The 22,114-nt window shown below is 41.1% G+C and overlaps 1 protein-coding gene across 4 annotated transcripts in view; it reads left to right on the forward strand.

Moving 5' to 3' along the window:
• Nucleotides 1-22,114, forward strand: part of CC2D2A (coiled-coil and C2 domain containing 2A) — a 143,294-nt gene that overhangs the window by 52,366 nt on the left and 68,814 nt on the right. For all 4 annotated transcript variants that reach the window (XM_055326646.1, XM_055326649.1, XM_055326647.1 and 1 more), the window contains 7 exons: nucleotides 331-462; nucleotides 6,779-6,988; nucleotides 7,925-8,031; nucleotides 13,588-13,728; nucleotides 16,670-16,826; nucleotides 17,439-17,677; nucleotides 20,094-20,271. In XM_055326646.1, coding sequence (XP_055182621.1) covers nucleotides 331-462; nucleotides 6,779-6,988; nucleotides 7,925-8,031; nucleotides 13,588-13,728; nucleotides 16,670-16,826; nucleotides 17,439-17,677; nucleotides 20,094-20,271 — 1,164 coding nt within the window. The remainder of the gene's footprint in view (nucleotides 1-330; nucleotides 463-6,778; nucleotides 6,989-7,924; nucleotides 8,032-13,587; nucleotides 13,729-16,669; nucleotides 16,827-17,438; nucleotides 17,678-20,093; nucleotides 20,272-22,114) is intronic.

A 22,114-nucleotide genomic window follows, 5' to 3' on the forward strand; every position in this document is an offset into this window, starting at 1 on the left:
AATGTTTTCAATTGTTTTTCCCTCTCTGGTTTTTTTCTCCAATTTTTAATGAATAGGAAGTGCATTTTCTCTTAAGTACTCCTGTAAGCTTTTTGTAAAATGCTTTTTTTGGAGGGGAGTAAGGACTGTATCTTAAACTAATTGTGGGAGGGTGTTAGTGAAGACTCAGTTGCTAGTGGAAACAAGGCTTTTAAAGATCTATCAGGACAGGGGAGGGTGCATGAAATGTGTGTGTCAACCCAGAATTTTCTTGCAAATGTTGCTTATTCTGTAAACCATTTTCTATCCAGTTAAAAGAAGATGGTGTTCTTCCCTCTGCTTGATCTGCAGGGAAGAAAGTGGTTTGGAGATGACGGGAGAATCCTAGCACTGCCAAATCCCACCAAGGGGTTTCCTTCAAGACCACCAATGTTGACACAGGAACAAGACATTAAGGCAGAACTTGAAACATTGTATAAAAAGGTGAGCCCACCTCCCCATTGTTTTTTAGCAAAAAGTAGACTTTTATTCCCATTTTTAATACATGAATGTGCTTGAAAGTGCTTCGCTCTTTGAATACCTTGGGGTACTAAATTCATAACATTCTACCTTGGTGGTTGTTGTTTTTTTTTTTAAAGTTTACTACCTTACCATAAAGAACACACAGCAGGTATATTATATAAGAGCGCGTCTGCTATGCTCATCTAATCCTTTCTTAACCAAGGACCATGTTCCCGGGTAGAAAGTGACTTTCTTTGCATATCCCAGTTAGCTGGCCTTATTTTTTATTTCTCTGCCGTCTCATAGATGCTACAGGATTATTTCCTACTCATTGTCTCTTTATTATATAACTGGAGATTTTCTTTTTATAAACAGAGTATGTGCAGGAGCAGGGAGAAGGGGAGAGGGAAAAGGAGAGAAAGAATCTCAAGCAGGCTCCTCACCAAGCGTGGAGGCCACAAGGGCTCCATCTCACAACCCTAAGATCATGATCTGAGCCAAAATCAAGAGTTGGCCACTTAACCAACAAAGCCACCCAGGTGCTCCCAACTGGGGATTTTCTATCCTTGCAAGTCCTTTTTACTGTGTTTTCCTAAGGTCTGGTGGCAAACCACCTGATTTGAGTCCAGGCACTAACGCTCATTGGGCAAATTTGGCCCTTAATCTATCCTTGTTGCAATTTCTTCAACTGTAAAGAGGACATCGTAATAGCACCTACCTCCTAGGATAGTTGTGCAGATGGGTAGAGATAGTACATTCAAATCCTTGGAACAGACTCAGCAAGTTATGGGTAGTGGTAAACAGACAAAGCATCCTGCCTTAGTGCTTAATTATATTGCTCTTGCTTTCCTGAACTAAGCAAAGATCACCTCCTTCAGAAACCCATGTAATTTTATATTTGTAATATTTCACCACGGATAAAGTGAAAGAGAATGAGGAGATTTAACAATCATCCTATAAAGTGGGGTGACCAACAGGGAAGATGCAGGTGCAAGTTGGAGCACCTGAACTGTCCTACTAACGCCTACTTTGTGACTTGGGGTGGATCCCTTTACCTCTGTGCCCATTTCCTTAATTGAAAAATAGGAACAAGAATCATCTTCTCTACCTCGGAGGATCATTGTGAGTATTAAGATGATGTAACTGTACGCTCCTTTTTTTTTTTAATTGTGAATTTCTCTAGAATTGTGTTGTTGTTATAGACAACTATTAATGAGTGGCTACTTTGTGTGGAAATGTGATCATGGGATTAGATGGTCACAAAACAATAAGCCCAAGTCACAGTCACTGAGATATTTGTCATCTAGTTGTTTACATAACAGGTACTCGATATAATTGGTGATGGAGACAGTCATCACCTTGAGCACATAGCTGGTAACACACCAGTCTCCTTTTACCTTTCATCCATTTCAGCAGCAAACACTGATATATGAGGCATTAAATTATGGATAGCAATGAGAAAATAGAAGAGTAAATACTATGTTGAGTTGGGTATTAAGGGAGCCAATTAATCTTGTGTCTTTTCAGAAGTCGTGAGCTAGTGGAGAAATGCATGGGCGTCAGAGAGGGATGCAGATCAGTGACATTTAGGGTAAACTGGACAGAAGAATGCCACCAGACCCAAGACCAGATGGGCTTTCTGCTCCATCTCCCTTGAATTACACTCCCAGCCAGTAAGCAGCCTCTCAGGAGAGAATGAAGAAGGGACAGCAGAGAACCCGGAACGAAGAAGGGATAGCAGAGAACCCAGACCAATGGCTCTCAAGCTCCAGCTGTCTCTCCAGTCACATTCTTCCTTCTCTCCAGGGAAGGAGCCATGAAGGTGGGACATTCTCCCAATAACTGTGAGAGGGAAGATCTCCCCATCTGTGTGCAGAAATGTGGAAGAAGAGAAGGAGAACGTCCCACTCAGAGGTGCTGGCTGTCCAGCGTCGTAGAGCAAAAGAAGTTAGAGAAGAGACTAGAGACTTTCAAGGTCATGTCTTGGAGAGTTGGGCTTTGAACATAGCAAAGCATGCAGCATATGTTAGAATGTGTGAGCAGGATACAGGTTTAAATTAGAGGGAGGAGATATTATTCCCCCTGTGTGCTCCCCCATTACACATTACCTGTTATATTCACAGTGGACTCAAATACCTCTGTCATTTTGGGAATGTGTTTGTGGAACCTTCCAGTGATTCAAAACATAATGCATCTCTTTCTGGATTAATATTTTCACAATTTTATTTATTACTAACTTTTACCTTTTCCTGTATTTATTCAGATCTGTCCAGTGTCAAAACCCATGTTTTTCTACTATTCCATGTAACAGACTTGCCTTTAAGAAAAAAATGTTAAATGCATATGGCCTATATTTTTAGTCTTATGTCCAAACATACCTTCCATCTGGGAGTTTTGACCTGATGCAGGAGCACAGGAGGAGATGGATGGGCAAGATGGCTTCCTTGATAGCTTATTAATGCATCTCCCCTTTCCCTCCCCCACTACCCTGAAAATGACTTAAGGCAAAGATGGGGTTTTCTTCTTATTTTAACCCTAGCACCAAGCAGAAGGCTGGCACATAGGGACACCTCAATCAAAGTACAAATTGAATGTTATTAAAATGATTCAGCTTGGCTGAATGTATCTAGAAGAGATGCCCTTGTTATTCCTCTCTGTAGCTCTCTCTACTGCAGAGCAGTGGATTTCCTGGGCTCTGGTTTAACCCTGGCATCCAAGTGTTGGAAAACCAAGTCAGTGTGCTGGGTTGGGAGTTGGCAATTCCCTGGGCCATTAATGGTGAATTTATGACTCAGAGCTCTCAGGCTCAAAGCTAACCCAGCAGGAATGACCAAACCCATCCCCCATTAGTAGTGTTTAAAAGTGAAATATTCTATTTTCCCTAAATCAAGGCCTTTGTTAAGACTGTTAAAAATGGAGAAATACAAAAAGAAAGTCAATATGGCTCAAAAAACAAAGTTAAACATCAAATGAAAAATAATGCACTTAAATACCTCCTAAGAAGGAACTATTCCAAAACTTAAAAAATAAAAATAAAAATGCCAAGGGCCTAGCACATCAGACATAAACAATATAAATGCAGTTCACCTAATCCTGACGGTAAAGTAGGGTTAGGGTTGTTGAAAACGATCCCAACAACCTCCCTCCTTCCTCCCTTCCTCCTTTCCCTCCGTTCCTTCCTTCCTTGCATCTTTCCCTCATTCCTTCCTTCCTTCCTTCTTTTATTTTTATTCTTCCCATCCTTAACTGAAAGTCCACTATACTCTTAGTTGTCCTAAACGTAGAGAATATAGAGGTAGCAATATTCAAACATGGCCTTAGACTGTCCCTAGTATGGGTAGACAGAAATGTCATGTGTTACAGATTCTGTGAGGGGAACCTGGCTGGCTCAGTCGGTAGAGCATGTGACTCTTGATGTCAGGGTCATGAGTTTGAGCCCCACGTTGGGCATAGAGTTTACTTTTTTAAAAAGTTGAAGGTTCTGTGATTAGAAGTTGGCATTACATTCCGGGGAGGCCAGGAATATGTGTAGGAACCTCCCCTTTGGAAAACTGCCTACTATTTTGAGGAATTTACCATGATTCCAACCTCCTTGTTAATTACCACTCCCCCTCCACCATTCTCACCAATGGTTCATAGAGCACTGGTCACCTACTATGTTATAAGCACTGCATGTGCCAGCACTCTTTGGGTTGCAAATGACAGAATCAAGTGCAAACTAGCTTAAGGTAAGAGAGAACTTGGTGGCCCACAAAACTGAGAAGGAGCTAAAGATAAATCATAAAAATGAAGGAAGGGCTTTGGGAACCAGGACCTGAGGGGCTGGGACCAGCGACTCCATGTTGCCAGTCTCTCTCTCTACCTCTCTTTTCTCTGGTTCTCCTTGAATTTGACAGGCTTCATTTCCTCCTCTTATAGAAAAGCCAGAATTCTTCATGTGTTAGGAGGTACGACCCTTGGTAATCTAAGCTTAACAGCTCCGGGGGAAAGGATCCCATCTTGTCCTCCAAGAATCACACTGTCAATAAGACATGTATGCCCAGAAGATGGGAATGAGAATGCTTCCCGGGGAGGACCAGAACAACAACCACAGAATCTACTGTAGGCTCTGGACTGGATAGATTCTGAATAGAATTTTATTCTGAATCTGAATAAATTCTGTTCCTATATTTTCCCAGGGCGAATATAGAAACTTGTGTTTTAATCCCGCCGATGTTTATTCATTTCTGTACATCTTTTATTTTTTATTTTATTTTTTTAAGATTTATTTATTTATTTTAGAGAGAGAGTGCATGAGCAGGGTGGGGGTCAGAGGAGAGGAAGAGAGAAGAGAGAAAAGCAGACTCCCTACTAAGCATGGAGCCCAACTTGGGGCTTGATCCCATGATCCCAAGATCATGACCTGAGACAGAAACAAAAGTCAGTGCTTAAATGCCTGAGCCACCCAGCCATCCCTCTATAGCTTTTAAATTTCTTTCTCCATTGGCATACACCTCCACACACACTGAGAACATCAGTAGGTAATCCATTTGCATCACCTCTGATAGTTTTGGTTTTTGGTTTTCAATTGAAAAATGAAGAATCAAATCAATTTCAACTTTAAAATAATATGTTCTATAAATATCATTTATTCTTAGAAGAAATTATTTCTTTTTTTGTTTTTTTTTGTTTTTTTTTTTTTTTTATAAATTAATTTTTATTGGTGTTCAATTTACCAACATACAGAATAACACCCAGTGCTCATCCCGTCAAGTGTCCCCCTCCGTGCCCATCACCCATTCACCCCCACCCCCCGCCCTCCTCCCCTTCCACCACCCCTAGTTCATTTCCCAGAGTTAGAAGTCTTTATGTTCTGTGTCCCTTTCCGATATCTCCCACACATTTCTAGAAGAAATTATTTCCACTATTTTCATGATAGTTCTCAGTATATAGCAAAAGACAATAAATTTAACCAAAAGGAAGACAAGGAACTGAGAGTCTTTCTCCTTAATAGGAAGAGAGTTGGGGTCTTTCGAGCAGTCTAGCCCAGTGACTACTAGAGTCCTGGAAGCTTTTTTTACATGGGTGAGCTAGAGTCTAAGGCAGAGACCACCAGCAATCATTTGAACATGGGCTAATGCAGATTTGGGGAAGGAGAAATGAAGTATAGGTGTCCTGGGCAACATTTCAGGTAAATTGGGCTGTGCTACCCACATTTCTTACTCATACCAAGAGTACAAGATGGAACCTGAGAGCCACACCCTGAGTGATCTTATAACTCTGGAACCCCATGGCAAGAGGAAGGGCAAAGCAAGAACCAACAGGAGGAAAGCAATTAGAGAGGAATTTTCTGTTAAGTCTGAGGAATGATATTCAGCTATACATGTCTTTGTGAGGTGGAAATTTTTTAATTAATCTCTGTAGTCTGAGTAATCATAAGACACATAGTGACCATATGCAGATTAAAAACTTCTAACATGGGGGTGGCTGGATGGCTCAGTCAGTTGAGCCACCAACTCTTGATTTTGGCTCAGGTCATGATCTCAGGGTCATGAGATTGAGCCCTGTGTTGGGTACAGACACTGGGCGTGGAGCCTGCTTGGGATGCTCTCCTTCTCCTTCCACCCTTCCCCTGAAACCTCCTCCAACTGCTCTTTAAAAAACAAAAAACAAACAAAAAAAAAAACTTCTAACACAAATGTGGGTTATAATTGAATACTTTTATCTGAATGGAAGAGAAGAAAAATTATGCCCTCCATTGTGGCAGTCTGAAGTGTAAGGATATTAATAATCAGAACTAGGGTTTCTATAAGACACAAAATATCAATGGGATGTGATCCCAGCAGGGGTGCTCTTCCCTCCCTATAAATGCAAATGGAAGCTCAACTCAGCATATTGTGGAAGGTAGATTGACAGAGATATAGTCAATTCATTCCTATTTAAGCCTCCCATTTGTAAACACATCCCGGTTTTACAAGGATATTTTTGAAGCAAAAAAATCTGTTGGTTTTCTCATCAAAGACAGACTGAATGTTATTTTATAGGAGAAAACTTGTAATTTTATTCAAATAAATAAGGATACACTGTGTTGAAGTCCTAAAGGAAATTATAAGTCCTAAGTATACATTAATAGTATATTAATCTAGGAGGGTGGGAAATATGAAATGAATTTATTTTTAGAATAAAAATAAATAAATAAACCTGTATATTCTTATTGCGGCTACTGGTGCATCTTGCTGTTGTCCCATGACACATTAGATCATCATGATCCAGTAAGTGCTTTAACTGGGGTCCCCCCATACTCTGCTCTCTTTAACAGGCCATAAAATATGTCCATAGAAGTCAGCACATGATTGGATCTGGAGACACCCCTGGAAATTTCCAACTGGACATTGATATTTCAGGGTTAATCTTCACTCATCATCCCTGTTTCAGCCGAGAGCATGTTCTGGCAGCCAAGTTGGCTCAATTATATGACCAGTACCTTGCAAGACACCAGAGAAACAAGGCAAAATTCCTTACTGATAAGGTACACTCTTCCATTCTTACTGCTAAGGGGGTTGGTTCTTCTGATGAGCCCAAGCAACAAAAATACCTGCTAGCAGCAAATGTTCATGCACCTTTTTTCTTGAGCCCCGTTGGCCTAGGGTGTGTGATATATTGTTCTACCTGCAAGCAAAAGGAAGCATATGACAATGTACATTTCATATGCACATATTCCGTGGCACACATTGGCTTAAAGAGAAAGGTTTGTGCAAACAGTGCAAGTAATCTCACCTATGAGGGGTGGGCATTTAATGGAAGATATGTGGCTGTGTTTTGCTTGTGTGATTTCAGGTGCTGAGACCATTCATGGCTTGAGAATCTCTCTGTCCTTAGAGACATTCTCATCTTTACATGTAATTTGCCATAACGTGGTACCCAAACATGAGTCATTTGTTTCCAATGATGCTCAAAGAAATGGCTTTTTGGCATTTATTTCCAATGGAATTTTCTTGAGTAATTTTGACTATGGGCAACTTTAGTCCAACACCCTGACTTTAAAATCTACTGCCCAAATAAGAGATAATTCCACATTTCCTTCTTTTGAGTCTACGGTTTTATGATCTGTTCACAAAAATATCACTGTATATCCAGGACCCAAAATGATCCACTTTTAGCCTTGAAAGAAACCTTATTTCTGAGACACACACATAAAAGCAACATTTGTCATAAGCAACGTGATTATATGGGCTGCAGAACAGGGAGGGACATACACTGTTCTTTATTACTCATTTTATTTTTTAAGAAGAAAGAGCTCTGTGAGAGTTCATTTTGGTGGAAGTGTGGGAATAGCTGGAAGCTTGAACATCCATTCACAGATTTGCTGGCATCATTTTGCCCTGGAGGAGTGGGTGGTTCAAGGAATGTAATTTGCAGTAGGTGGTAGTGTCTAACTCAAAACTTGCATCCATATTTTTTTAAGCTCCAAGCTCTCAGAATTGCAGTTCAGACAGGACTTAATCCAGCAAAAACTCATAAGTCTCTCGATACAACCCAAAAAACCATCAGTGAGTATAAGTCTGAAATTCGGTGAGTAAAATCTGTAATTGTAACTTCTATTTTCGTTCTTGTTATATGTGTACTTGTTGAAAGATTTTTTTCCAGTTTTTCCAAATGCACTGAATATATGAGAAATTAAGCCAAATGAAGAAATGAGATATATCCATCCTATTAACACCAAATTTGAAGTCCAATAAGAGAATGAGCATGTAGGATATTGTAACTTACTCTGCTGGGGTAAACAAACATTGCTACAGCCACCACTTTAGAGGGCAGTCTGATCATAGGCTAGCCAAGTGTGATGTGAACATGGAGACATAATGTGTAAGAAAATCACAGTATCATTTACAAAAGTCAAGAGCTGGGAATCACCCCATACCAGAATGAAAACATCTGGTATAGTTTTAACTGAACATCTGTAGCACAGTTAAATTGAATTAGATCTGCATGTACCAATATGCAGAAAACATTGTTGAATTAAAATATCTAGGTGTAAGAGGATACTCAACGAGTGATATGGTTCATGAACTCTAAAGAGTACCCAACACAACACTTGTCTGTCATAGATACACACATGTGTGGTACAGGTGGATGGAAAAGACACAGGTGCCAGTTTCTTTCTCCAAGGAGGGAAAGGAGGGAATGCAATCCAAGAGGTCTTCAAACTTAACTATAACACTTGAGATAAAAACAGAAAGCCCTGGGATCCCTGGGTGGCGCAGCGGTTTGGCGCCTGCCTTTGGCCCAGGGCGCGATCCTGGAGACCCGGGATCGAATCCCACATCCGGCTCCCGGTGCATGGAGCCTGCTTCTCCCTCTGCCTGTGTCTCTGCCTCTCTCTCTCTCTCTCTCTCTCTGTATGACTATCGTAAATAAAAAAAAAAATAAAAAAAAAAAATTAAAAAAAAAAACAAAGAAAAAAAAAAAACAGAAAGCCCTAAGTAAATGTGACAAAATGTGAACAAGTATCCTAATTATTTCTGACACATACTTCCTGCTTCTTGGAATTTCTTATAATCAACATTTAAAAATTTAAACCCTGATTGTTGCCAAACAATAAGGAAATATGTAATGTAGAAGGTATCTTCTAGAGTCCCATCCCTTGGGGAAAATCATGGTAGCAGATTTTTGCTAGCTCTTTCACATGTATATTCACGAAGTTGTTTATACATATATACTCATGCATACATACACAGATGTGTTTGTGTGTATATGTTTTATCTTTTTAAGGAATCATGCTGCATTTACCATATCACAACTTGCTTTTCTATGTAAAATGCATCTTGGACCTTTTCTTATTACAATACGTCTAGGTCTGTATCTTTATTTATTTTTAAAGATTTATTTATTTATTTTAGGGAAAGAAAGAGAGGGTGTGTGTGTGCAAGTGCGAAGGTGGGGAAGGGCAGGGGGAAAGGGAGAAAAAAATCTTTTTTTTTTTTAATTTTTTATTTTTTATTTATTTATGATAGTCACACAGAGAGAGAGAGAGAGAGAGGCAGAGACAGGCAGAGGGAGAAGCAGGCTCCATGCACTGGGAGCCTGATGTGGGATTCGATCCCGGGTCTCCAGGATCGCGCCCTGGGCCAAAGGCAGGCGCCAAACCGCTGCGCCACCCAGGGATCCCAGGGAGAAAAATCTTAAGCAAACTCCCCTCTGAGCATGGAGCCCAACATGGGGCTCCATGCAGGGCTTGATTCCAAGACCCTGAGATCAAGACCTGAGCTGAAATCAAGAGTCAGAGGCTTAACCAGCCAACTGAGCTCCCCAGGTGCTCTTATATTATATTATATTTATTTATTTATTTATTTATTTATTTATTTATTTATTATCTTATTTATTTATGATCTTATTCATTTATTCATGAGAGACACAGAGAGAGAGGCAGAGACATAGGCAGAGGGAGAAGCAGGCTCCCTGCAGGGAACCCTATTTAGGACTCAATCCCAGGACCCCGGGATCATGCCCTCAGCCGAAGACAGACACTCAACTGTGGAGCCACCCAGGCATCTCTTCTTGTATTATTTTTAAAGGCTGACATTATATAGATGTTAAGTTCCCAGGTGATAGGCATTTGTATTCTTCCTATTTTTTATCATAGAAACTGTACTCTAATTGACATTCCTATATGCATGAGTATTTCCACAAAATAAATTCTTAGAACAGGAATTAATAAATCAAGGACTTTAAATGTCTACTTTTCTTTTTACAACCTAGCCTCAAGTTGGAAATTCCTCCCGCAAAGTGGAAATTAGTGATGTGGAGATACTGTCATTGTAAAAGTATGAGGAGTATGTTTTAACATGAAAATGCGTACTTATGTTTTTTTTTTTTTTTAAGAAAAGCCCACAGTGCAGCGTCCTTGTGAAAATAATTTTGCTTTTGCAAAAATTTTGTAAGGAAAGTGACCAAAGGCTGTCCTGAATACAGCAGTGGTTTTATAGGGAGTCGTACTTATTTTTTTTTAAGTTTTTATTTATTTATTCATGAGAGGCACACAGAGAGAGAGAGAGAGAGAAGCAGAGACACAGGCAGAGGGAGAAGCAGGCGCCCTGCAGGGAGCCCAACGTGGGACTCTATCCCTGGTCTCCAGGAGCAGGCCCTGGGCTGAAGGTGGCGCTAAACCGCTGAGCCATCCGAGCTGCCCGGGACTCATACTTCTTAATCAGTATTTGAAAACTGGCAGAGCCATGTGAGATGGACAGACGATGAGAGGCTGGTGGTTGGCAGACCCAGCACGGTCTTTCTGTCACCCCTGGAGATGAACACCTCTGCGATCCAGCGTTCCTGGCTCACCCACTCTCTTAATGACTTACTGACTTTTCACGATTGTTAAAACAAATCTAAGCAGATGGCCTATTCCTGGATGTCCCCTCACGTGGGTCCCCGGCTGTTGCCACCCTGCCACCCTATGAGCCCTCACTGGGCATCTATCTGCTGAGTCCGTGGCAGGTGGCGCTCACCTCAGCCAGCACCACATCAGGCCTTTCCCATCCTATTTTCTGTAAATGGCACCATGACCACATGTCTTGTCCTCCAAACTGGAGCCAGCTTTATAAGGAAGGAAGCATGGGTGTTTATGCAAGAAAGGGAAACACTGTTTTGAACCCTCTCTACTGGGTCTTTAGCCTCGGACCTACTCAAACTCAAACAAAGAATTCTGTGGCCCTAGATCCCCATCTGGTAACCACTTTACTTTCTCCTTGTATTTTCCTTCACAGCCAAACTTATGGAAAACACTGTACTATTCTTGCTGCTCTACTCTCTCACCTCCTGTCCACTCGAACCCATCCTTACTCGCTCCCCCACCTTTCCTCTGAGGCTGATCTTGCCACAGTCCTTGGGCATCCCTGCCTTGCTAAGCCCCTCCTGCTACCTGGCCTCTTGACAGCGAGGGGCATTGTCGCCAGAGGGGCCTGTGGTGGTGTATTTCTTTCCTTCCCCTCCCTACACCACCCTCTCTTGGATGTCCGCACCCCTGTCCTTCCCACCGTCCTTTGTCTAATTATTCTCCTCTGTCCAGCTTCCAAAGATTTGAAGTTCCTCACAAGGTTTTTTGTTTTTGTTTTCTTTATTAATCTGCATTTTCTCCCGAGATTGGAATCCAGTCCTGTGGTTGGAAAGATTATCCAGATTCCAGTGGCTCCCAGAGTTTCACCTCTGGTTGAAACTCCCTTCTGCATGCCAGACCCCATCTGCACCAGGTTTCAGAAAAGGGTTACCTGACTACTTAAGCAAAACCGCCTTTTCCTTTTCCTCCAGAGCCCTGACCACAATTTGTCATTAAATATTCTTTTGTGGGGCGCCTGGGTGGCTCAGTTAAGCATCTGCCTTCAGCTCAGGTCATGATCCTGGGGTCCTGGGACTGAGCCCCAGCATTGGGCTCCCTGCTCAGCAGGGAATCTGCTTCTCCCCCTCCTCTGGCCCCTCCTCCCGACTGGTGCTCACTCTCTGTCTCTCTCTCTCTCTCTCTCTCTCTCTCTCTCGTAAATAAATAAAACTTTATTTATAAATAAATAAATAAATAGATAGATAGATAGATAGATAGATAGATAGATAGATAGATAGATATTCTTTTGTGACGCTTGCTTCTTTAGCAGATGTCAAATTTTTCTTGCTAAGACTTCTTTTTTGGCATTTCTGGGAAACCATTTTGTCAAGTACTAAAAAAGGAAATTGAAAACGTATCAGAAAGCCTTTAAGGGTGTCATATAACTCAGCAACACAATTTTATATTGCAGTTTTTAAAAAGGAGTCAGGGAAGGTAGCATCTAAAGACATAAGAGAAGAACAGACCACTTGATACTGACAGCTACCATTTGTGCACCATTTACCAGATGTCAGGCACGGTTCTAATATTAAGTCTTACTCCCAACAACCAATTTGCTTTATAAAGCAAATTCTATTAGCGTCCCTAGTTTACAGATGAGGCATAAAGAGGTTCAGTTGTTTGCCTGAGGCCAGTCAACAAGTGATAGAACTAGGATTTAAACCTACAGGGTCTGGTTCCAATATCTGTGCCCTTAACCTAACTACATGCTTCACTTCCTCTCAGGAAGAATGTTTCTTGGGGCACCCGGGTGGCTTAGTCAGTGAAGTGTCTACTTTCAGTTCTGGATTTGACTATAATTCATAAAGAAGACTTAAAGTAAGGCATTAAGTAATTCCCACACACTTTAAATAGTGGGAATAAACATGAAGGCATTTCCAACTGATCCCTCTTCAAATCAAGTTGAAATATTGTTAATCTAGTTATCACTGAAAACTCAGCACCTGGGTGGCTTAATTGGTTAAGCATCTGCCTTCCACTCAGGTTGTGATCCCAGGGTCTTGGGATCAAGCCCTGAATTGGGCTCCCTGCTCAGTGGGGAGCCTGCTTCTCCCTCTCCTTCTCACTCTCACTCTCCATCGCTCTCTCTGTCTTTATTTCTGTCTCTTTCAAATAAATGAAAAAAAAATTTTAAGATTTTATTTATTTATTCATGAGACACACAGAGAAAAGCAGAGACATAGGAAGAGAGAGAAGCAGGCTTCCTGCGGGGAGCCTAATGCAGGATGGATCCCAGGACCCCGGGATCATGACCTGAGTTGAAGGCAGACACTCAACCACTGAGCCACTCAGGTACCCCTAAATGAAAAATTTTTTAAAAAACAGAGATGGACTTTAATATGTTTATTGTTAACTGGGACAGTAACACACTTTCGTATGTGTACAATAATTTAGTCCATTAGAACTGATTTTACTGAGCCTCTTATTTTTATAACTTCAAAAGTGGCTGTTTGCCTAAGGGTACGTATATCAATAAGAAGTTTAGAAGGTAATTTAGTTTAATTGAAGTCAGATTTACCTAGAGAAAACAAAATCAAATAACCTCTCAAAACAGATCGGCATCCTATTGTCTTCAAATTTCCATTCACATTCTTGGACTTCTAGTACTTAAGAAGTATTGTAGATATCAAATTAAATATATAATCTCTATAGAAGTATTAGTTTCATTTTTATTGCAAACCCATCTAAATAACTTTTTAATATATAACAATATAATAATAATAATAATAATAATAATAATATATTTTCTCTTCTAGGCAAACAAGAAAATTACGTGACGCTGAACAGGAGAAAGATCGAACGTTGCTTAAAACCATCATAAAAGTTTGGAAGGAAATGAAATCCCTTCGAGAATTTCAGAGGTTTACAAATACACCCTTGAAACTTGTTTTGAGAAAGTAAGCATTTTCGAAAGTTATTTTATTGACATATGTAATGCATTGGGAAAACACGTAAAACATTGATACGGCTTAAAAAATAATTATGAATAAATAATTAGCAAATAATAATAACTGAGAAAACAAATAAATAATGATGTAACCATTCCCCAGGTTAAGAAATAGGATGTTGCCAGTATTTGGGCAGCCCCCATGTTCCTAACCCCAACTACTTCCCCCTCCGTCCCAGAAGTAATCGTTTTCCAGATTTTTATGATCTGCATTTCCTTGTTCTACTTACAGGTTTCCATCTATGTGTAACTCCCAAGAAAATGTAGTTTAATATCACCTGTATTTGTTGTATCCACAAATGAAAGTAGGTTGTGTGTACTCTTTAGTGTATTCTTCAATACTGTATGAGATTCATCTACTTTATAACACGTAGCTAGCTGGAGTTTATTTTCTCTCCTTTATAATACTACATTATATGAATATAGCAAAATTTGTCCATTTCACTGTTAATGGGCATTTGAGTTGATTCTGTTTTTCAGCTTCCAGACAGCACTTCGACAGGTATTCTTGTACATGTCTTTTTAAGAACATGTGCCTAAGCTTTCCCAAAATATACCTGGAGGTAAAATTGTTGCATCTTAGGGGATATGATTCTCTGATACTCACATGCTGATTCCAAACACTATTCCAGAGTGGTTGTGCCAATTTATACTTTGACCAGTGTTCCCGCAGGTCACTATCACTGAAACCATCCACGTCACCTGCTGTTATCAAATGTTACATTTTGCCAATCCAATGGCATCGTTTAATTTATGTTCGTGAATTGGCCATTTTGTTTTCCTCTTTCTGTTCAAGGCTTGTATTGATTTTTGAACTGGACTGTTGTCTTTGTACCTTTTCCATAATTGGTAGGAGTTTGGTATATACCCTGGGCACAAGGCCTCTGTGGATGGTGTGCATTGTGGATACCCTCTTGTACACTGTAGTTATCTCTTCACTCCTTTTGGCTTCTTTTTGATAACAGAAACTCTTCATTTTAAACAAATAAAATATGTTCATCTTTTCTTTTATGATCAGTGCTTTCTGTATGCTGCTCTAGAAATCCTTCCCCTGAGTCAAGTAGACTAAAATCTTTAGTTTTATCTTCCTTATTCATCTATAGTCTGTTGATCTTTGTGGAGAAAGTAAACTTGAATAACATTTATGCTACCTAATTTGCTAGACTTTGATACATGATTAAGAGTACAGTTATCACAATAAAACCATACTCTCTATATTAATTAAAGATTATCTGTGCTGTTGGCTTTGGTCTCTTCCTTCAGAGTAAATGCTGTGCTGTAGATCAACGTGAAAAGTAATAAATGTGGGCAATTATCTGATACTTTGCTTTGAAGACAGCCATGTTTCAGCCAAAGATAGCTACAAATTATGATTTTTTTTAGGATGGTAATTTTCGTAAGACTCAGAAAACACCCTACAGTTCCCAGAACAAAGCACAAGATCGTGCTTTATGAGGGCAGGGACCTGGTCACACCTGGATATCTGATCCCAGAGCACCTGCCACTTGGTACCCGCTCGGTTAATATTAGCTGATGACATGCAAATTCAAATAGTCTGCCCCACAGAAACTGTGGGTGGCTCCCAGAAGTTCCAGTGTTTCAGCTTCCCAATTCCATCTCCCAGGCTACCCTTCCCACCAAGAAGCAGAATATAAATATTTCCCTGTTTTCTCTTTCCTTCCTTCCATTTAGGATAAACTAAACTTTACAGGAAAGTTGCCCTGAAGGTCACTTCTAGGTGACACTTTGTGATACGTAACACCCCTTCCTCCCATAAGTAGGTGCCTTCTAAATTCCTGCAGAGTGCCACTCTTCATACTCTTGATTCATCTGGCCACTTTATGATACAGCATAATTTTTTCTCTGCCAAAGTCATCAGATTTCCACTAATTTATTTATGCCTCTGAATAACAGAGAGCAGAGCAAAAGATTCTCTATATGTCAGAGATGGAACATAATTTATGAGCCAGATTTCTCCAACATTTATTACTTTCCGGTGCCACTGTGTTTCCAAAGTGATATCTTCAATAGCATCCTAGAGCCCGAAGAGTCTGTGCCTTAGGGAACTGTTAACTGCTAAAACCACCAGGCCCCACGTGTTGTAAGCAAATCTATGTCAACCTTAGGCACCTGAGTAAGTTTAAGAGACAGGAGGAGAACCTGCAGGCCAGACTGCAGTGACCACATAAGTCCAAGTAATGAGCTTCAACAATCCCAAAGTGCTGGGCTGGAGGTGTTGTATGCAGCGAGGCCGCCACCCCCTTCCGGAGACTCACACTGCTGATTAGCATACCACATTTGTTTATCTCAGGTTGATTGGGCCACAGGACCTTTTTTGGCAGGGGATCTCACAGAACTAGTGTTTTGCCAAGTACAGTGTGGGAAACACTGCTTTGCGCTGAGCAGAGCTCCTGATACAGTATCAGCAGAATTATCAAAGAAAAACTCAAACTGTCAATCTAAAGTTAGGCTAGTAGTTTCAGGGGCTGAGAAACAACATAATGAAGTGGTTCCTCTTCTAATAAAATAACTACAATGACACTCTACCTCTCCCGGTTGAGAATCTACAGGCATGATGTTTGTTTGCCGTCCAGGTCACTTAGCTCAGAGTGGCATCGTTGCTTGGCAGTAAATAGCGATCTAGCTCATATTCTAGCTCTCCACTCACCAACTGTGGGGTCTTGAGCAAGTTACTTACTCTCTCTGCGCCTCAGTGTGTAAAACGCAGATGATAGTAGTATCCGTCTCCCAGGGTTGTGCGCCAACACTTAAAAAGAGGACCTGTCACATAGGACCTGTCATGTAGCAAGCCCCATACAGGTGTCTGCCATTGTTATTATTCTGTTACTTCGTTTCAAGAAATAACTAAGGTACTGTAAATTATTTTAAAGGGAAAAAGTTGACCAGAAAGCAGACGAAGAAGCATATGAAGCAGAAATTCAAGCGGAAATAAGTGAGTTGTTGGAAGAGCACATGGAAGAGCATGAACAGAACATGGAAGCATACAGAGCCGCATACCAGCAGTGGAAAGCCTGGAAGAAAGCCCAAGTTTGTCAAGTCACTCAGCCTTGAGCAGGGCTGACCTTGGGGACAGGAGGGGTCTGGGAAGTCATCCCTTGAGGCCAGAGGAGGGAAACTGGACAGGCAGACTGGGGCCCCTGATGGCTCCACTCTGTCTCCCACTGAATGTCGGGTATTGATGCATCTGAGCTCCCCTTGGAAAATTATATAACTTTGTGCATGTAACCCAGCAACGTGGAATCCAAGTACAATAAGTAATAGATCAGGGAACCCGCAATAGCTGTGCCCACAAGACTTACTTTACTTTCAAGATGTGTCCTTGGCCTGTAGAGCCAATATTAATGATCACAGGAATAGCTAACATTTTTAAGACCCTTCTACAGCTCAGACACTGTGATAAGTACTTTACAGGCATTACCTCAGTTCAACAGCCCTGGGAAGAATTTTCTATGATTGTCCCCATTTTGTAGATGAGAAAACAGGCACAGAGAGGTCAAGAGGCTGAGTAACCTGCCTGAGCCACACAGCTGCTCGAGGTGGAGCTGGCTTGGCATGCAGGTCTGTCTGGTTCTGAAGACTGTGGTCTTAAGTGGAATGGCAAAATTTCTGTTTGATGTAAGATTGCCTTTTACCCAACAGAGGGCCAAGAAGAAGAAAAAGAAGCAAGCAGTCGAAGAACAACCCGATGAGGAGATGGAGGAGCCATATCCTGGGGAGGAACCTGTAAAACCGGTCCCCCCAGAACCCACCGATCGGGCCCTGATAGAGCAACAGGTGAGAGAGAGGGCAGCCCGGAGCAGAAGAAGGCCTGGGGAGCCCACACTGATCCCAGAGCTGAGCCTGGCAGGGAGCGTCACACCCAATGAACAGTGTCCCAGGTGAGCAGATGCCTCCTGACCGGCACAGTATGATCAGGAGAATCATGAACTCTGTAAATAGGCATCAGATTGAACTATATGAAATTGTAGATATTTGCCCATATTTTGGTGATTTCAACTGGTTCCCCCACCTAGGGCATCCCCACAGGCTAGTTAGGAACACACGGAGGGGAGCTCCCGGTAGTAGGTGCTCTTCACAGCCACTACCTCCATGGCTTTTGATTGGGAGCCGTCATCTACAACATCAGGGTGTCTTCTGTCCACAGTTGCACATTCTCTGCTCCCTGGCACAGACATGCAGGTCTGTCCTTGGCCCTTGTTTTCAGCTGCCTCAGAGGCTAGCTTCTCTCTTTGAAGGCTCCAGAGAGCCTCTCAGAGGAATGGTGGACATCCCCTATAGCCTTCTGAAGCTTATTCTCCAGATTTGATAGAAACACATTTCTAGGGGTGCCTGGGTGATTCTGTTGGTTAAGTGTCTGACTCTTGATTTAGGCTCAGGTCCTGATCATAGGGTTGTGAGATCAAGTCCCACGTTGATCTTCACATAGGGTTCCACACTGAGCATGGAGCCTACTTAAGGTTCTCTCTCCCTCTTCCTCTTCTCCTCCCACCACCACCACCACCCCCATGCTCCTTTTCTCTCTAAAAAAGAAAAAGAAGAAATAAATGTCTAATCATTCATGTGATGCCTAAGAAACAGAAACTCTACTTTATGTACATACATCTATATATATATAACAAATTCAGTCCCCCTTAGTGATAATTAAGATGTGGGGATTCATAGGATGTCCATATACAACTTCCTACAACCTCCTTACTTTCAAACTTCTGTTAATGTACCAATAATGTATTTTTAATTGTGGCTTTTATGATCTGTTCTCCCAATTTCATTGCATTCAGATACTACACATAAATAAATTATTCTTCAACACTGAATTAACTAATTTCAAGCCACATATAGCATGCCATATTTAAAAAAAATAAAACATGAACATCCAAAATATGATTACATGTTTTTTTTTATTACATGTATTTTAAAGGGAAAATTTGGGCTTGATTTGGCATTCTTTTGTCATGAGTCTCATTTTGACTGAGAATATATACCTCAGTCTTAAATTGCTCAGTTTTCACTGGGATTTAGAACTATAACCTAGGTTACCCCAAACCAATGATTATGATCAACCCTTCTCATCAGGCCATCACATAACAGAGGCCATGCAGATGAAGGGGGCATGTTGGGTCTGTTTGTAGCAAAAGGTTACTGGGAATAAATCATAAAACAATTCTGAGTTGAGTCATTTGGTGTCTTGAATACTTCTTAAAATTTAATGTTAAACTCCTTTACAGAAAAAAAAAAGTTTAAGTCATTTGAGCAAGTCCATATCTGGGATGGGCCAAAATTACAGAGATATAAAAAGTTAAAACTACCTCCTAATTTAATGGATACAGAATTTCTATTTGGGATGCTGAAAACATCCTGAAGAAGGATAGTGGGATGATTGCACAATATTGTGAATGTATTTAATGCCACTAAACAGTCCACTTAAAAATATTTAAAATATAAGTTTAATGTTATGTGTGTTTCACTGCAATTAAAAAAAAAAAAAAAAACTTTACCACCCAAAAAACCCAGAGTGTGTTTTGGATTTTATTTTATTTATCTAAACTTACCCTGTTCTTACCAAGCTTGAGTTGCTATTGACTTAACCAAAAACTGGTTCTTTGGATGGGCATCTCTGCAAATATGCACAATAAAATTAAAGACTACTGTGCTCGCTTCAGCAGCACATATACTAAAATTAAAGACTACTCTTGGAAGTTTTGATTTTTTTTAACTGCCTGGCTATAAGAAGGATATGCTTGCCAGGATGCCTTTTTTTGGAATCCACATGGCCTTTTAAGAAAAAGAAACAATTCTTAACCCTCTGTATCCAGTGAGTACTCACTGTTAGAAGGAGTTAAGAAAAACTTGAATACTAGAGAAGTGGATTTGACCTGTGTAGGATATGCTACTACATTTTTAGGATAAAGCATCCCACCCAAATGTAAATCACTACTATCCCTTATGGATTGAATTCACTCCATTTACAAGGACTATGATTCTGTTTACCTAAAACTTTGGAGTGCAAACCTAACACTTCTTTGAAAACAATTCAGGATACCATAACACAGTGAATGATGCTTGGACTCCGGTTCCTCCATTCCTGGTGGACTTCTGAGTGCCTCTTTCTTAGTCCTTATGGCAATTTGTTATATGAAGCTCCTCGAGACTTGTGGCTGTTTTGGTGCAGTGAGAGCTACAGTGCCTGACAGGGTCGTTGCCAGTGTATCTTGTTCTGTTCAGTGCCTGTTTGTCAGCAGTTCCAGTTTGCCTAGTAAATCACTAACTCAATCTCTGATCGGTCTCACCTTGCAGGGTGGAGGTCTTACGAAGGGAGGATGTCAAGAAGCGCTCAGTATATCTAAAGGTGATCTTCAATGACAAGGAAGTGTCCAGGACCGACAGTCGGCCACTAGGGGCAGACTTCCGAGTTCACTTTGGACAGATTTTCAATTTGCAAATATTCAACTGGCCGGAGAGTTTAACATTGCAGGTATGCATTTTAATTATACTCATTGTCCCAAGCATTTTTTGGTGATCACCAGTATGAAATGGTTTTAAAATTTATTTATTTGAGAGCAAAAGAGTGTGCGCGCGCGTGTGTGTGTGTATGCGCACGCATGTGCCTGCGCACGTTCCCACAGGAGCAGGGAGGAGGGGCAGAGAGCGAGGGAGAGGGAGAAGCAGACTCTTCACTGAGCAGGGAGCCCAATGTGGGGCTCAGTCTCAAGACCCTGAGATCATGACCTGAGCCAAAACCAAGAGTTGGGCACTCAACTGACTGAGCTACCCAGACTCAAATATGAAATGGTTTTAAATCATCCATTGGCTAGGCTGGTGTCCTGATAGATTTTCAATGTGAACAGAAGGTCAGCCTCTTCTTAGCCACATCTGTCCTTATGGTCTTGTCAGAAGAAGATCTGTTTCCTTCACCTCCTGAAAATGCTGGCCACAGTGCTCCTGTGCGTGCCTGGAGATGGGGAAGGTGGATGAGACGTGGGGGGTTCCCGGCTCTTTCACTGGAGGAGTACTTCAATATCACTGTCTGCCTGGATCCCAGCATGATATACCTCAGAAATCAATACCACCATAATCACAGGTGGCTATGATGAGGTGGCTACAGATTATAGGATCTCCCCAAAAGAAATATCACTGCTAATCCGAATCCCATAATAAGCAATATGTTATTTGTCCCTGTTTTAGTTTCCTAGGCCTCCCCAATTAAGCTGTACAAACTTGGTAGCTTAAAACAATAGATACTAATTCTTTCACAGCTCTGGAGGCCCTGAGGTCTGAAATCTAGGTGTCAGTAGGGCCATGCCCCCAAAAACTCTAGAGGAGAATCTTTTTTTGCGTCTTCTGCTTCTGATGGCCCTTGGAGTCCCTTGGCTTATAGTGCCACTCCAATCTGCTTCCATCTTCGTGTGGCTATCTCTCTGTCTCTAAGTGTCCTTTTTGTCTCTTACGAGGACATTCTCACTAGACTTAGGCCAATCACAATCCAGTGTGGGCTCATCTTGATGTTTAACTAGTTACATCTATAAAGACCCTATTTCCAAATAAGGTCACATTCCGTGGTTCCAGGTAGACAGCAATTTTTAGAGGATATTATTTAATCCACTACAGTGTCCAAAGTTTGCTCTTCTAATGGTGAATTCTCTCCCATGATGCTAACAGAATTCTCTTTCATGATAGTAATAGGCCTGGTAACTAGGGTCGCAAATATCTGGCACAAATGCCTTTGCTTACTATCCACCACCCACTTAGAAATCACTAGTCCTCATCCACCATTTATGCAGAATTTTTCATTCCCATCTACCACCCTTGCAAGAAATGACAACTTGGTCATGTATTTTTCCCCCACTGAGCCTGGATATAGCTTCAGAATCCTTCTCAACACTCCAGACAGCCACTACCTGACATTATCTGGAGGTACGATTATAGCTTTATCATTATTATAATATTTAAATACTTATGTACTGGATTCCTAAAATCCCACTCTGGCCACTAGACCCCCCTTCCAAGATCCCCTGGACCTTCCCACAATGGATCAATTAAAGGTTGTGTGAACAAGGCTATGTCTCCAGGACCTTGTTCTCCTATATGACTGACATCTTTTCTGATTGATTAGTACTTGACCATGAATGTTCTTTGACATTCTGAACATCAACCACTACCTAGATCTCAGTAGTTAAAAGCCTATTAAAACTAGTAAAGGATGGCGCCTGGGGGGCTTAGTCAGTTAAGAGTCTGACTCTTGATTTTGGCTCAGGTCATGATCTCAGAGGAATGAGATTGAGCCTGGTGTTGGGTTCAGCACTCAGAGCAGAATCTAC

The sequence above is a fragment of the Nyctereutes procyonoides genome, unplaced genomic scaffold, assembly GCF_905146905.1.
Source record: "Nyctereutes procyonoides isolate TBG_1078 unplaced genomic scaffold, NYPRO_anot_genome, whole genome shotgun sequence".
Classification (NCBI taxonomy): domain Eukaryota; kingdom Metazoa; phylum Chordata; class Mammalia; order Carnivora; family Canidae; genus Nyctereutes; species Nyctereutes procyonoides.